The sequence below is a fragment of the Lepus europaeus genome, chromosome 5 (assembly GCF_033115175.1).
Source record: "Lepus europaeus isolate LE1 chromosome 5, mLepTim1.pri, whole genome shotgun sequence".
In the NCBI taxonomy this organism is placed as follows: Eukaryota; Metazoa; Chordata; class Mammalia; order Lagomorpha; family Leporidae; genus Lepus; species Lepus europaeus.
In genome coordinates, this window is record NC_084831.1 from 31,281,153 (window position 1) to 31,298,281 (window position 17,129).

A 17,129-nucleotide genomic window follows, 5' to 3' on the forward strand; every position below is an offset into this window, starting at 1 on the left:
TGGAGATTTAGGGAAATCCAATAGATATTGGCAATATTTCAAAAAAGAATGCTGAGAACAAAAGGCAACATAATTTCCAGGCAAATCCTTCATGAAAAGGAGAAACTATTGGAGTCTATTTTTATGATCTCTGATCCTAAAAATTGTTTTTCTCTTATTTACTTGGTGACAAAATTATTTTACTGTTAAGGGAGATGCATTTTTCCCTAGTGCTCAGCAGTTTAACTGAATCCAGAAGAAAAGTTTTTTGTCATTTGAGGCCTTCTTGGAATTTTCCAGACTGCTGGTGAACCTGTGTGGGTGTCTTCCCCGGAGTTAGCATTATTGATATCCTCCCTGCCTTTTCTCATAGGAACTGTACTCCCAGCTGAAAGCCAAGGAGGAGACTTACAATCAGCTGCTCGACAAGGGCAGACTCATGCTCCTCAGCCGTGGTGATTCTGGATCTGGCTCCAAGACAGAACAGAGTGTGGCGCTCCTGGAGCAGAAGTGGCGCGTGGTCAGCAGTAAGATGGAGGAAAGAAAGGTATCGGCACAGAGCACACCATGGGATTGCGGTGTCTGAGTCGTGGGCCTGGCGATTGTGTGTGGCTGCCATCTTGTTTCTGTAAAGATCTTTGCATATTCCAACAGAAGCTGCAGAACCAAACCCTGCCAAGCTGGCCTCTGACAATCGAGCTCTCTTTTCTGCCATTAAGTTTCCATTTTACATTCATGTCAAATTGCATTGATACTGTTTATGTTTACAATTAATTATGAGTTCCTTTTCTATATCTACCAGTTAAGATGTTAGTACCTGGTAACTCTTTAGTCATGGACTTTAAATCACATGCTACTCACCAGTTTGTCTTCTCACTCAAAAGCAAGGTTTTGCTTGAGTTGGTGACTTGGAATTGGGAAGGTAGGGTCAGGCCACATAAGGAGTATGACTACTCATTCTCTACAAGGAATTTGATTTCTAGTATCAATGCAGTGTGGAAAAAGAAATTTACTAAAAATCAAGATGGCTTCTTGCCACTCTTCAGAAATCAGTTCCTTTTCAAAAACAGAGAACAAATACCTTGTCCTGAATTATTATTTTTTGGAGTAAAAATGCGGGGGAAAAAAAAAAGCTTTGTCAGATCAAGTGTGAAATGTGCGTACAAACCTGTTTTGTACATAATAAATACTTTCAGAGCAAGTGTGTACTAGGTTTTACACTGGGTTTATAGTGGGAATAATAAATGCATGGACCCTGTCATTGTGAAACTACTAGGCAGAAGCTCATAAAACATTTAACATATAAGTGAACATTTTGCCAGATTAGAATCCTTGTAGTGGAGGGTTGGGTAATTTTGTTATGAAGAATGGCCAGGGGCTGATGTTGTGATGCAGCAGGTAAAGCTCTCTCTTGGGATGCTCGCATACCGTATCAGAGTGCCAGTAGGTCCCAGCTGCTCCACTTCCCAAATGTGTCTTGGAAGCAGCTGTTCCTCATCATGGAACTGGTCAAACAAAAACTGGGCATCAAGGATATTTGTTTCTGATTTTGCAGAAACATTAAATTTCAGAATCACCCAAGTCATTTAATTAAGTATGTATGGTGCTCTATTAAAGACTACTGTGTGGAAAAATTCTTGACATCTAAGAGCTTGCAATGCTTTAATTTCTAAACTTTCTTTTAATATTAATTTTATTCATTTTAAAGGCAGATGGCTGCAACCACCAGGCCTGAGCCAGGCTGAAGCCAGGTGCCAGGAGCTTCATCTGGCTCTCCCACGTGGGTGGCAGGGACTGCTTTTTCCAGGCCATTAGCAGGGAGCTGGATCAGAAGTAGAGCATCCGGGACATGAACCAGCACCTATATGGGATGCTGGTGTTGCAGGCAGTGGCTTTACCTGCTATCCCACAACACTGACCCTGATTATTTGTACTTTCAATGACATTAGTTAATGTTTGGGTGGAAGAGGGGAGCAATTACAAGATTAACCTGAAAACACAAAGAGGAAAATAAAAGTCATACATAACCCAAACAGAATTAACAGCAGTTAACGTTTCTAATGTACACCTTAGGGTTTTTCTGTGTATTTTCATTTTTGATGTCCTATCAGGATTTTGCCTTGCCTGCCTCATAGATGGGTAAGAGTTAGAAGTGATCACCGAGACACTGGGGTTAGGGTCTCTGAGAATAGAGCTTGTGGACCCTGAAACTGGGGTTTGCTCTTGTCCTGACAGTGCAGTTCTTTTGCCATCCTGGGTGGGTGAAAGTGGCCAGTAATTTACTTGTAGTGTGGTCAGATGTCTACCTAGGATGTCATGGCTTCTTTTAATGACCTTTCCTGCTTGTAGCATTAAATGTGACGTTCAGACTTGGGCTTTTTCATGTGCCTTGTTTTCTGAAAGCATGTATTTAAGCAGAGATCACAGCAGTGGACATTATCTTTGGAGTAACGTGCTTTTCATTTAACCATTTTACACCACAAAAACACATTAAAGGAAAGAACCTGAGACTTTGCCCAAAGCAAGTTACAGATCTTGCAGCTGTCCCCACTGAAGGGTCTGGTCACTTAGCATTTGCTGAATAGCTTTATTCCTGTTTGTTTGTTTGTTTGTTTGTTTGTTTGTTTTAATGTCCCAGGAAGTGTGGAAGAGCAGAGAAAGGAAGTCCACTGCCAATTGTGCCGTGTTTTCCACGAACACAGTCCTTATCCCATTGTTCAGTTTCAGACAGACATTGAAATGTCCCCTTCTTTACAAACAAGGCATGTTTGGAGGTTGATTAAATGAGGCTTCCTTTTTAGAGATCATTTTATGTGGTGCACAGTTCATACTTTTGTTACTGAAGCTATAATTTCTGAATTTGGCACTTTTTCTCTTTGTGTGTGTGTTTTACTTAAAATTCAGTCAAAGCTGGAAGAAGCTCTCAACCTGGCAACAGAATTCCAGAATTCCCTACAAGAATTTATCAACTGGCTCACTCTAGCAGAGCAGAGTTTAAACATCGCCTCTCCTCCCAGCCTGATTCTAAACACTGTCCTTTCCCAGATAGAGGAGCACAAGGTAACTATGACATGATGGTGTTGCCTGCCTTTTGAAAGGGCTAATGGATAGAAATACTTCTTTATGTTACCTTACGTTTAAAAAGAGCATTGTTGGTCCTCTCCAACCCAGGTTTTTGCTAATGAAGTAAATGCACATCGAGACCAGATCATTGAGTTGGATCAAACTGGGAATCAGCTTAAGTTCCTTAGCCAAAAACAGGATGTTGTTCTGATCAAGAATTTGTTGGTTAGTGTCCAGTCCCGGTGGGAGAAGGTTGTGCAGAGATCTATTGAAAGGGGCCGATCACTAGATGATGCCCGGAAGCGAGCAAAACAAGTAAGTATAAGAAAAACAGTCATTTATTAAACAACTTTGAACTGTATGTATTGAGTCTCTGGAATGACTCTCATATGCAAATTATGTACTTTGCATATTCATTCATTATTTCTTATATAACTTCAGTTCCATGAAGCTTGGAAAAAACTGATTGACTGGCTAGAAGATGCAGAAAGTCATCTGGACTCAGAACTGGAGATATCTAATGACCCAGACAAGATTAAACTTCAGCTTTCTAAGCATAAGGTAAAGCAGTTCATTGTTCTTAGGTATTCACTAAAAGTTGTAGCTTGCACAAAATAGGGAATCAGAACTAGTTTAAAAAAAAAAAAAGAGCAGGTTTTGCCACACAGTTGAGTTGTTTTGTTGTTGTTGTTTTAAAGATTTATTTATTTTATTTGAAAGGCAGAGTTACAGAGAGGGGTCTTCATTTACTAGGTCACTCCCCAGATGGCTGCAATGGCTGGAGCTGAGCCAATCGAAGCCAAGAGCTTCCTTCTTCCCCATCTCCCATGGGGGTGCAGAGGCCCAAGGACTTGGGCCATCTTCCTTTGCTTTCGCAGGCCATAGCAGAGAGCTGGAACGGAAATGAAACAACCAGGACTCAAACTGGCACCCATATGGGATGCTGGCACTGCAAACGGTGGCTTTACCCGCTATACCACAGCACCAGCCCCCATAGTGAGTTTAAACCACAATTTAGGACACACGTATCCCCTATCAGACTGCCTAGTAACAAGTCCTGCCTGTTTCTTTTTTTTTTTTTTTGACAGGCAGAGTGGACAGTGAGAGAGAGACAGAGAGAAAGGTCTTCCTTTTGCCGTTGGTTCACCCTCCAATGGCCGCCGCGGTTTGCGCGCTGCGGCCGGCGCACCGCGCTGATCCGATGGCAGGAGCCAGGGGCTTATCCCGGTCTCCCATGGGGTGCAGGGCCCAAGGACTTGGGCCATCCTCCACTGCACTCCCTGGCCACAGCAGAGAGCTGGCCTGGAAGAGGGGCAACCGGGACAGGATCGGTGCCCTGGCCGGGACTAGAACCCGGTGTGCCGGCGCCGCAAGGCGGAGGATTAGCCTAGTGAGCCGCGGCGCCGGCCAAGTCCTGCCTATTTCTAATCCAGCTTCCTGTTAAGGCACACCTGGTGGGAAGCAGGTGATGGCTCAAGTACTTAGGTCCCTGCCATACATTTGGAGGTCCAGATGGAATTCCTGGCTCTTGACTTTACCCTTGGCCTAACCTTGGCTGTTACCAGCATTTGGGGAGTGAATCAGTAGATTGAAGATTTTGCTCTTGGTTCATGTGCATTTCCCTCGCTCTCGCTCTTTCGCTCGCTCACTCGCTCTCTCTCTCTCTCCCCCCCCCTCCCTCCCCCCTTCAAATAAATAAGTAAACTTTTAAAAAGTCAATTGGCTAATGATAAAAAGTCAAGATGATGAAGCCAGATTTTTTGTTTTATATCTAGACATTGTAAGCACTGTCTAACAATGACATTTGGCTTTTTTAAAAGTTCAAATAAAGTGGTTATGAGAATAGACAGTTAAAACTGTGGGCTTTTAAAAACTGTTATATACTACTGTGTGTGACATAAACAAAAATCACAAATTTATATAGAGTAAACTATCATTAACTTTAGGTCAGGAAGCAGTGTTATTCCCACTATATTTGGTACCTGAAAACTCAAAAAGAATTGTTTTTTATTCCAAGTCAAGACATCATTTGAATTTTAACATGTTTTTCTTTGCTTTCTGGAAACAGGAGTTTCAAAAAACTCTTGGTGGCAAACAGCCTGTGTACGATACCACAATTAGAACTGGCCGAGCACTGAAAGAGAAGACTCTGCTTCCTGATGATACTCAGACACTTGACAACTTACTGGGAGAAGTTAGAGACAAATGGGATACAGTCTGTGGCAAGTCTGTGGAGCGGTGAGCATGAATGTCCCCTTCCTGTGTCTTTATGGCATCCCCAAAAGCAACTTAAGAGACTGTCGCCAGCTCCCATCAGGAAGAGAATTTGTACCATCTTGACAGCTCCAGTTACTTCAAAGAGAGTTATGAAACAATTTGAAGAAAATGTATTAAAATTCTCATTTTAGGCATGTTTTAGAAAGAGGCCTATAAAAATCAAGCCAGTGGTAATAGATGAGTGACTAAAATATTCGGAAGTGTGCCGTTTGTAATAGCAACAGCTGCCTCGTGGAGAGTGCTCACAGTGTGTCAGTGCTGCTTGAATTAATACCTGACTCTTACTGAGCTATTATTACAGAGTTGGTGCCAACCAGTGCCTGCTCATCATTTAATCCTCTTAGCCACTTGGGTGGATTCTGGTTTTATTCCCATTTTACGGATGAAAAAATGATCATCAGGAGGTTTCTTAACTCTCCCCTCCAAGATCACTCAGCTACTGAGTGAAAGAGCTGGGGTTTGAACCCAAGCAGTTTGGTTTGAAGAGTTGCACTTTTATTCATTCAGGCCACTGTGCTATGCTAAATGTGAGAGTCTCTCTGCACTATGTGTACTCCACTGCTTGGAGTAGGTTGACGTAATTAATGTCAGACCTTGGGTGTCAGGGTGGGTCTGTGTGTCATTAGACTGTAAGATGCCCAAAGGGCGTCTGTGCCCATACCTTGCACTACACTTAATCCTTTTTAGAGAGTAGTTTGTTTAAAGATGTCTGGGCATCTCTCTTAATCCCTTTTTACTCTACTTCTAACTATTTTAACATAGAAGTCTCTCTCTGTATAGAGTTCAAGCAATATTCCCTTTCAGCAGTCAGACTTGTAGGCCACTCATAAAAAGAATCCTTAAAAATGATGGGGCTCATATGCATTTCTCAGGCAGCACAAGTTGGAGGAAGCCCTGCTGTTTTCGGGACAGTTCATGGATGCTTTGCAGGCCTTGGTCGACTGGTTGTACAAGGTGGAGCCACAGCTGGCTGAGGACCAGCCTGTGCATGGGGACCTCGACCTTGTCATGAACCTCATGGATGCCCACAAGGTGAGGAATGAGATCTGGGCTGTGTGATTTTTATTAATCCACTTCTGGACCTAACAAGCCTAACACCACACATATTTAGTATGACCTACATGTCTGTCGTGTTGAGCTGCATAATATTCTGTTTCAGCACAAAGTATTCAACTGTATCTTGAAATCACATCAAATTCTTCTGTGCACAGCTGATGGTGTTCTTTTGTATCTCCCTTAATTCTGGCAATGTTAATATAATTATTCCTGTTTTACAGATGAGGAAACTGGGACTCAAGTTAGGCAGCTTATCCAAAGTCACGCAGCTCATAAATGCCTGAGCTGACATTTATTTTAGAACCAGGTCTTCTGGTTGTTCTTTCCTACACATTGTTCTGCCTCCCTCTGTGCATAAAAGATGCATGATTACAACCTACCAAGGCAGTGATTACCCTCTCTGTAGTTTTACTTCTCAGATTCAAACAAAGGAATTTTCCAATTTTCTTCTCTAGGTTTTCCAGAAGGAACTGGGAAAGCGAACAGGAACAGTTCAGGTCCTGAAGCGGTCAGGCCGAGAGCTGATTGAGAACAGCCGCGATGACACCACTTGGGTCAAAGGGCAGCTTCAGGAACTGAGCACTCGGTGGGACACCGTGTGTAAACTCTCTGTTTCCAAACAAAGCCGACTTGAGCAGGCTTTAAAACAGGTAAGAGGAGGTGGCTGGGCCAACCTAGTGGGTGTCTGAGCTGACTCATTATTTGTTCATTGGGATCAGGTGTAGCCAGTCGTGAACATAACAAAGTTGAAAATTAATAATCTAAAATGTCCTACAAGACTCTAACACTCATTTGTACTAGTGTTAGAGAAATGATTTATTTTATTTTCTACGAATGAACGATGACCTTACTCTGATACACTAAGGATTCAGTAGTGGTCTTTTTCCCTGGCACGCCACTATGTCTGGGACCTCAGCTGCAGTGGTTTGATCTTTTGTGCTCGGTTATTTCAGGCAGAAGAGTTTCGGGACACAGTCCACATGCTGTTGGAGTGGCTTTCTGAAGCAGAGCAAACACTTCGCTTTCGGGGAGCACTTCCTGATGACACGGAGGCCCTGCAGTCTCTTATTGACACCCATAAGGTAATCCAGCCCTCAGGGTGCAGTGACCTCTGCTGCCCACCGCAGCGAGGGCTGCTTCACCCTCAGGAAAACAGCTTCTGCTGAAAGGGAGCAAAACAAGAATGGGCTCAGCTCACTGTTATAGCAGGAATGAGGGGGAAGTGATGGCGGGTCATTCACTTTTACAAAAATAACATGTTGGTTGTAAACAGTTTAAACACCTAGCACTTTGTAAAGGAAAATGTGGGTTATTTCACCTTCTTTGCACTTCACTACACATGCTTTGATTGGTTTTCTTATGTTAACAGCTTTGGACCCTGATCTGATTTCCAAGAGCCCTTCTAAGCTGTTGAAAGCAATGGCGTATCTGAGGCCTCCATCTGTCCTCTAATGAATGGGGAAATGTTTCATTTTTAAATTTTCATGTTGTGGCACAGTAGGTTAATCCTCCACCTGTGGTGCCAGCATTCCATATGGGCCCTGGTTCAAGTCCTGGCTACTCCTCTGCTGATCCAGCTCTCTGCTATGGCCTGGGAAAGCACTGGAAGATGACACAAGTCCTTGTGCCCCTGTACCCATGTACAAGACCCAGAAGAAGCTTCTGGCCCCTGGCTTCAGATCAGCTCAGCTCTGGCTACTGTGGCCATTTGGGGAGTAAATCAGTGAATGGAAGAACTTTCTGTCTTCCTCTCACCGTAACTTTACCTCTCAAATAAATAAATAAAAATTTTTAAAAAGATGTTACTTCCCTGGAGATTCTATTTGATCTTATTTGCTGATTGGAGAGGGCAGACAATGACACAGAGATTGTTCCCGTCCCTGGTTCACTGCCCACATGCTGGGAGCCGGGAACTCAATGTAGATCTTCTACATGTGTAACCTGGACCCAACTACTTGAGTCATCACTACTGCCTCCCAGGGTATGCATCAGTAGGAAACAAATGCCTTCCACCTGCCCAGATTTTAATTTTGTTTCTATCATTGTATTATATTGTGGATATTTTTAAAATACTCTATTTCATAACCATTGTTACATTTTTCCAAGCTAAATGTGTTTACAGATATGGAAATGAATAAACATGGGGTTAAAGAAAGAGAAACTAACTGTAGTCTTTTCTAACACAGAAAGTCATTCTTGTAGAAATCCTTCACTTTTTTCCACATCTTTTAGAGCTGGAAAGAAAATGTTAGAGATGTCAAAGTCCAGGCTTTTACAAGTCTGTGCCAACACATTGAAGGAAAAGAATACACTAACAGTGCTAATAGCGTAGATTTCCTCAGGTTTTTTTTTTTTTTTTTTTTTTTTTGCAATTCTTTCTTGCTTAGGAATTCATGAAGAAAGTGGAAGAAAAGCGAGTGGATGTGAATGCAGCGGTAGCCATGGGCGAAGTCATCCTAGCCGTCTGCCATCCTGACTGTATCACAACTATCAAACACTGGATCACCATCATCCGAGCTCGCTTTGAGGAGGTGAGTTGGCACGCACCCCCAGAAAATGGGAGTATAGTGACAAAATACTGCAGAGCCTTCTTTTCTCCCTGCTCCCTGCCGCCCACCAATCTCTCAGTCATTGGGACTGTTTCAACAGAAATTAAGTTGGCAGTTTGGTACAGTGTGCAGTGGTCTGGGAGAATAGTGCGGGGCTGGTGATGTGTTGGCAGTGACTCCAGTGGATCCACATGCTGTGGATCACTGCCCCATCCGTCTAGCATGTGCTAGAGTTGCTTTCAGGAGAGCAGATTTCCTACTCCAGCTTTGTCATTGGCATAAGAGCGAAGCCTATTTACTGTATGGTGGTCTCACCGCTAAAAAGTCATTGTGAGGAGGTGAAAAGGACACAAAAGGACCTGCTTGACTGAAAGAGGCCATGGTTTCCCCCACCTGCACAGGTCTTGACATGGGCAAAGCAGCACCAGCAGCGTCTGGAAGCAGCCCTGTCAGAACTGGTGGCTAATGCCGAGCTCCTGGAGGAACTTCTGGCATGGATCCAGTGGGCCGAGACCACCCTCATTCAGCGGGATCAGGAGCCGATCCCTCAGAATATCGACCGAGTGAAAGCCCTGATCGCTGAGCATCAGGTATCTGAGCCTCCTTGTGCAGCTGCTGGTGTTTCCTGTGCTGGTCATGGGTCCCCTTTCCTTTGCCCTGTGTGTGTGTGTGTGTGTGTAATTGCTGCTTCACATACAAGGGTGCTTTTAACAGTTTATGGAAAATGAAATTAAAAACTGTTTATCTTGGTGTGGAAATTTTGAAATCCATGCATACAGGGGTCTTTAAGAAGTTCATAGAAAATACAAATGATGAAAAAACTATACCACAGGCTTAGCATAAAACAACACACCACACATGCCTCAGATTCTGGTTCAGGAGACTGGACATGTGTAGTAAGCGAGGTCCATTCCTTGGGATTACACCAGGCTGAAATCAAGGTGTCAGCCAGGGCTGCAGTTCTCCTCTGAGTTCAGGATTTCTCTGAGGCTCATTCAAGCGGTCAACTTACGGTTGTAAGACCGAGGCCTCCACTTTCTTGCTGGCTCTGTTAGGACTTGCTCACAGCTGCAAGAGGCCACTCTCAGGTCTTGGACACACAGCCTCTTGTGTTTTCAAGGTTGGCAGGAGAAACTGCCGAGCATGCCCTGATGGGTCTTACATAGCAAAATGCAATCAGGAGAAAGACTATTCTATCATTTTCACCGATGTCCATGTCAGAGGCCTTACACAGGGCACGTGCACCAGGAATGGGAGTCCTGGTGCTGTCTCAAAAGCCTGACCCCCCCCCTTCTTTTGTTTTACTGTTCTCTGAGTCAAGGGCCCACTGACCTACCTCCATTGTACCTGGGTTTGAACCCAGAGGCCTCTCAGACCAAACTGACTAAAGAAGTTTTCAGATGAGCTATCCTTAAGAGGCAAATATGGTTTTTAAATGTGATAATTTACCCTGAACCCAGTATGAATCTTGCTTATACTGTAGACAGCTGAGCCTTTTCGTTTATGTAAATGATTGCGCTAGCAAGTGAGAACTCTTACACTTCCTGTGAAGTTTACCCACACTGCTGCCTCCCTCTTCGCTCTGTCAGTCAAGCTGCAGGTTCCCTTATTTCCCATTTGCTCCCCAGACCCCTGTGATCTGGCTCCCACCCCCAGGTCTGCAGACATTTTTAGTCTTTGTCTTCCTGACGTGTGACGCAGTTGACTCTTCCTTATCAAAACTCCTCTAGCCATCCGTGCTCCTCTGTCTTGTTTTCCTCTGACCTCTCTGGCCCCTTCTTCCCAGCCTTAGCTGATTCCTCGTACTTTGCCAACCCTTTAATGTAGGTGCGCCCCAAGTTCATCCCTGATGCTCTTCTCACGCTGCTGGGACTTATCCTATCCAGTGGCTTCAGCCATCGCCTGTAAACCAGACTTGGATCTGTTTTTCTTCATCTCCAGCTCCACCATCCTCTGAAGACCATGTACAGTAGACTAGAGGCAGCTCTGAAACTGCACTTTTATCTTTCTTCCTGGCCTGACCCCGCCCTTCCCTTCCAAACTTGCCGTATCTTGAGCCATTCACTTGACCAGCCACTCAAGTCATGTCTCGGCCATTCCTCCCTCTCCTCTACCCCTGCACCAAGCCAATCAACAGGTCTTGTCTGTCCTACTTTCAGAATACCTCTTGGTTCCATGTATCCTGCCCTGGTTCAAGCCCTCACCATGTTTTGGCTTCATTGCTACAGTGGTTTGCTAACCTTTTTCCACTGCTAGTCATCCGCCTCCTCCCAACCCCATTCCCAGTTACTCTGCCTTCTACCCTGAAGCCACAGTGATGGCTTTAAAGTGTAGCTCTGATCATCTCTCTTCCCTGGATCAAAATCCTTCAGTTGTTCTGCCTCCCATCCCCACTGCTCTCAGAGGAAGACCCTAATCCTTAGCACAACACAGGGCCTTTGTTGTACTTTCTCCTGCCTGCCTCTCCCGCCCCACCTCTTACCACTTCTCCATTTGCATCCTCTGCTCAGCTAGTGATTGGAAGGATCCTGGTTCACAACACTGTCTGGCCTCCCTGGTTCTGCTCAGGCTGTGCCCTGTGCCAGGACTGCCCTCCACCTATTCTTTGAATAAGTCTTCATCCCTCAGTAACTCAGCCAAGGCGCCAGCCTCCAGGCAGCTTAGGCTGGGAAGTACCCCTCCTAAGTCTTCTTTGAACCTTGGGTGGCACTCAGTACTCTGACTTCTTGGTTCTCATCACTGGGCTATGAGCTTCTTGAAGTCAGAGGAAGAAACACAAGGGTGTCTATCACTTCATCAGCCTGCCATGGACTTGGCCTTTGTTAGTGAGAAATTGCCTGATTCCATTTAAGTTGAAGGAAACTCAACTCCTTTTCCTATTTTTTGTTTAACCAGACGTTTATGGAGGAGATGACACGCAAACAACCTGATGTGGATCGGGTCACCAAGACATACAAAAGGAAGACTGTGGAGCCCGCCCATGCACCCTTTGTGGAGAAATCCCGCAGCGGCAGCAGTATGTTCCTGGGCCACTGTGTTAGGGCGCTTCGTTCCTGCTCGTTGGAGTGCCTGTCCGAAAAATGTTATCTTTCCACTTTCAAAAGCATACTAGATTTGGACCAAAATCCTTCTTATTTTAATTTTCCTCCTCACACTTCTTTTTTTTTTTTTTGGCAGGCAGAGTTAGACAGTGAGAAAGAGAGACAGAGAGAAAGGTCTTCCTTCCGTTGGTTCACCCCCACAATGGCCACTATGGCTGGTGCGCTGCGCCGATCCAAAGACAGGAGCCAGGTGCCTCCTCCTGGTCTCCCATGCAGGTGCAGGGCCCAAGGACTTGGGCCATCCTCCACTGCACTCCCGGGCCACAGCAGAGAGCTGGCCTGGAAGAGGAGCAACCAGGACAGAACCGGTGCCCCAACCAGGACTAGAACCCGGGGTGCCGGTGCTGCAGGCGGAGGATTAGCCTAGTGAGCCATGGTGCCGGCCCTCACACTTCTTTTTAATGTATGTTTATTTTCATCTACTTGAAAAGCAGAGTGACAGAGATCTTCCATTCCTTGATTCACTCCCCAAATGCCTGCAACAGCCAGGGCTGGGCTAGGCTGAAACTAGAAGCCTGGAACTATATCCAGGTCTCCCACATGGATGGCAGGATCTCATGCCTCCCAAGCTGCTTTAGCAGGAAGCTGGATCAGAAGCAAGGCAGCTACAACTTGGAATAGCATGCTGAGATAGGAAGCAGGCATCCCAAGCAGTGGCTTAACCCACCACACCACAACACCTGAGACAAAAATCTCGGTTTTTTGACTTTTCTCACACTGATAGACGGTAGTTGTATTCCGCAGTAAGAGGTTACAAGGTGGTTACACCTGTTCTTTTTTTTTTTTTTTTTTTTTTGACAGGTAGAGTTAGACAGTGAGAGACAGAGAGAAAGGTCTTCCTTTTCCGTTGGTTCACCCCCCAAATGGCTGCTACAGCCAGCGCACTGTGCCAGTCCGAAACCAGGAACTTCCTCCTGGTCTCCCATGCGGGTGCAGGCACCCAAGCACTTGGGCTGTCCTCCACTGCCTTCCCGGGCCACAGCAGAGAGCTGGACTGGAAGAGGAGCAACTGGGTCTAGAATCCAGGGTGCTGGCGCCGCAGGCGGAGGATTAGCAAGTGAGCCGCGGCACCAGCCAGTTACACCTGTTCTTTAACCATCACCTTCTAGTTCTTTTAGTGGCCTTTCCATTGTTTCGGTCGTCAGTGCTAGCTGCTTACATTAGGCTTGCACTAAATTAATCATAAGTAAGTCAGCCCCTGTAAAATCCATGGCTCATTTTGTTGAGTTGATGTGTCTTCAGCTCTCTAAGGTAGATCAGATACTGGCTGGAGGTAATTAATGTCGGAGATATACTTATTGGCTGGGGAGAATTGATAGTTTTGGAATTTTTACACCTCCCTACCCAAATATTGCCAGGTCTCATATTTCTATTGTCAGTTACTAACTACATGTCCTTATAGAGATCTCTTAACTTCATACATGTGGCTTTTTCTCTCTGTGGACTAACAAAACTAGCTTTTCTAATCTTATGATTGGTTCTTCCTTATAGGGAAGTCCTTGAGTCAGCCCACACCCCCTCCCATGCCAATCCTTTCACAATCTGAAGCAAAAAACCCACGGATCAACCAGCTCTCTGCCCGCTGGCAGCAGGTGTGGTTGTTAGCACTGGAGCGGCAGCGGAAGCTGAATGATGCCTTGGATCGACTGGAGGAGGTAAAGCCCTGCTGAGTGGCTGTCCCTGGAGGGAGGTGACCTTTGATCAGAGCACAGGCCTCCTGGCATGACCTGTGCGCCCTGTGAGTAGCTAGTGCTCTTTGCTCCTGGGCCCTGAGCAAGAGAAGACTTGTGAGAGGAAATCACTCACAGCTGATGGGGCCGTAGCACCTGCTTGTGAGAGCAGGCTACCAGCCCCCATACAGGGCTCAGGGCTGTGAGCTGGTCCTCCTCAGCACCTTGCCACAACTGAGAATCAGGAACAGAACTGAAAAGTCATCTCCAGATATTTAGCTTATCACAAAAATGACCATTTCTGAGCCTGTGATGTGAAGCTACATGTTACACAGTTATGACATGCTTGTTCATAATGTTATTATCTGATTTGTGTTCACTAGACCATGAATAACAAGTCTGTTTCGAAGTATCATTAACCAAGTAAATATAAAAAATATAGAACTACATTTCCTAGCTTTAAAAACCTCTAATACCTTCTGTATTTTTTTATTTGTGCCTGTCAAAGCAGCTATGTCCGGAAGTGAGTGTTCTGTGTTGTTTGTTGTTATTCCCGTAGGCCAGCTGAGTTTTAAGTGTATTTGGTTCTTGGCGCTTTTATCCCCGATTCCTTTCAACTTTGAAGTTTGAAAGACCAGGGGGAAAACTGCTGCACTGTTTAAGTCATCCTGAGTGTTGACATAGCCCAAGTAGCTGAAAACCGCCTTGACCACGGCACAGGCCTGCTGCTTTCTGTCAGGGCCAGATATTTAACACAGAAGTCAGCTGGGCAGTTTGCTCCCTCTGGTGCCATTCCAAAGAAACATGCTTGGATGCAGTGCTGAGTTCCTGACACCTCCAGTGGAACTCGGGTGGTGGCATAGAAGTCTCGGAAGATGCTGGGGAGCACAAGCCTCCTGATGAGGGCCCTGTGTGTGACTACAGTGCCTTTCAAAACAACAGAAGTGAAGGGTGCCAAGGGTCTCCCTTCTGGGATAGCATCCGTTCCCTTATATCTAAGATCCTTGGAAAAAATCCAAAGGGAGAGCAAGGTTGGCACCACCCCTTCTGTTCCACGTGCTCTGTATTCTCCATGGTGGTTGTTCAGTTGCTCTTTCTCCTGCTACTCCATTATATACGCAGCTTGTGTGAAGAATCGTGGCTTTCCGTGAAGGAGCCAGACTGCACCTTCACAGAACAGGCAGCACACGGGCCTCATTGTTGCTGCTCCCTTGGAAGGCCTGCATGGCTTTTACTCGGTGTCTGCAGGTTGGGGAGTTACTCTGGGCAGCTCTGAGGGCCAAAACAGTAGGTCTTATTGATGCCTCTGATTTCTGTCTAGTTGAAGGAATTTGCCAACTTTGACTTTGATGTCTGGAGGAAAAAGTATATGCGTTGGATGAACCACAAAAAGTCACGGGTGATGGACTTCTTCCGGCGCATCGACAAGGACCAGGATGGGAAGATAACACGTCAGGAGTTCATCGATGGCATTTTAGCCTCCAGTGAGTGCAGTCATACTTCCAACATGGGTCCACACCACATCTTGTGGTTCACATGGTTTTATGGAAGCTGCATTTATCCTGCCTTAGCGGTGTTTGAGAGGTTAAAGTTGGAGCTGGAGTTGGGGAGGGGTGGGTAATTGCACACTAAAAGTGGTCGATCAATCATTCTGATGAAGATAAGAAAAAAGTTGGTGATGTCTGACACCTTGGGACAAGTAAAGCACATTTGAGGTATAGATAAGGAGCTAACTTTTATGAATGATGAGGCTCTAAGTAATGTGTTTTTAAAAAGTAGGGTTTTTTGTAAGAACAGTTTGACACCTACATAACAACTTAGAAAGTCTATGGTCTCATTTGTTTGTAGCCCAAGACATAGTTGAGATATAAAGCAGTTAAGTGACCTCTCCAAGGTCACAGAGCACTTCTTGCAGCTGTGTGACTTCACATGCGGCGGTCAGAGAAAGCCTGTCTGTGGGGACAGAGCTTGAGCCGAGCCAGCTCTGAATTATGAGGATTCGGCCACATGAAGACCAGAGAGGGGTAGGGGTTGGCTAGAGGCAGAGGGAGCAGAAGGTACAACAGCGCAGAGATGAGAGTGAAGGCACATTCTAGGGGAGGAAAGGTTAGTGTGGCCAGGGTGTCATGGCCTAGACGGGGACTGGAGAATGCTGAAGTTGGAAGCATGGTAGGCAGGAGCCAGGTAAGGCAGGGCCTGGTGGGCCACTGTGCACAGTACAAGCGTCGTCGTCGTCTTTTTTTTTTTTTTTTTTTAAGATTTATTTATTTATTTGAAAGTCAGAATTACAGAGAGACAGGTAGAAACAGATAGCAAGCTTCCATCTGCTGTCTCACTCCCTTCTTGGTCTCCCTTGTAGGTGCAGGGGCCCAAGCACTTGGGCCGTTCTCTGCTTCTTTCGCAGGCATATTAGGAAGGAGCAGGATTGGAAGTGGAACAGCCAGGACTCAAACTGGTACCCGTATGGGATACTAGCACTTCAGGTGGAGGCTTAACCTGCTATACCATACCACTGGTCCCTGAAACATCATTCTAAAGACAATGGGACAATAAGTAGCTACCAGAAGATTTTCAGCTGAATAACAATAGGATCTGATTTATGTTTGTTTTTTTTTCCAACTATTTATTTATTTATTTGAAAGTCAAAGTGACAGAGAGAGAGGGAGGTCTGCCATCTGCTGGTTCACTCCCCAAGTGGCTACAATGGCTAGAGCTGGGCTGATCTGAAACCAGGAGCCAGGAGCTTTTTCTGGGTCTCCCACACAGGTGCAGGAGCCCAAGCACTTGGGCCATGTTGTACTGCTTTCCCAGGCCATAGTGGAGAGTGGAGCAGCAAGGACTGGAACCGGCTCCCATATGGGATGCCGGCACCACAGGCAGTGGCCTTACCTGCTACACCACAGCAGCTTGCCCTTGATTTGTGTTTCAGCATATCATTCTGACCACTGTAAATACACTTCCCTTTGGAAAGCAATTTATCAAGAAGATAAGGCAGTAATTCAAATAGAAGAAAAATTCATGCTATTCCAAATTGTCACTTCTTCTGAAGTAATCTAAGCATTCAACAATAGTGGAGGGGCCAGCGCTGTGATGCAGTGGGTTAACGCTCTGGCCTGAAGCGCCGGCATTCCATATGGGTGCCAGTTCAAGACCCTTCTGCTCCACTTCCCATCCAGCTCTCTGCTATGGCCTGGAAAAGCAGTAGAAAATGGCCCAAGTGCTTGGGCCTCTGTACCAGCGTGGGAGACCTGAAAGAAGCTCCTGGCTCCTGGCTTTGGATCAGTGCAGCTCTGGCTGTTGCGGCCAATTGGGGAGTGAACCAGCGGATAGAAGACCTCTCTCTCTCTCTGCCTCTCCTCTCTCTCTAATTCTGACTTTCAAATAAATGAATAAATAAATCTTAAAAAAACTTAACAATAATGGAAGGATAAGTA

The 17,129-nt window shown here is 45.5% G+C and overlaps 1 protein-coding gene across 2 annotated transcripts in view; it reads left to right on the top strand.

Moving 5' to 3' along the window:
- Nucleotides 1-17,129, top strand: part of MACF1 (microtubule actin crosslinking factor 1) — a 411,586-nt gene that overhangs the window by 372,239 nt on the left and 22,218 nt on the right. For both annotated transcript variants that reach the window (XM_062191025.1, XM_062191024.1), the window contains 13 exons: nucleotides 353-526; nucleotides 2,884-3,039; nucleotides 3,151-3,357; nucleotides 3,484-3,603; nucleotides 5,111-5,280; nucleotides 6,192-6,351; nucleotides 6,831-7,025; nucleotides 7,329-7,457; nucleotides 8,763-8,906; nucleotides 9,326-9,514; nucleotides 11,820-11,940; nucleotides 13,517-13,680; nucleotides 15,017-15,179. In XM_062191025.1, coding sequence (XP_062047009.1) covers nucleotides 353-526; nucleotides 2,884-3,039; nucleotides 3,151-3,357; nucleotides 3,484-3,603; nucleotides 5,111-5,280; nucleotides 6,192-6,351; nucleotides 6,831-7,025; nucleotides 7,329-7,457; nucleotides 8,763-8,906; nucleotides 9,326-9,514; nucleotides 11,820-11,940; nucleotides 13,517-13,680; nucleotides 15,017-15,179 — 2,092 coding nt within the window. The remainder of the gene's footprint in view (nucleotides 1-352; nucleotides 527-2,883; nucleotides 3,040-3,150; nucleotides 3,358-3,483; nucleotides 3,604-5,110; nucleotides 5,281-6,191; nucleotides 6,352-6,830; nucleotides 7,026-7,328; nucleotides 7,458-8,762; nucleotides 8,907-9,325; nucleotides 9,515-11,819; nucleotides 11,941-13,516; nucleotides 13,681-15,016; nucleotides 15,180-17,129) is intronic.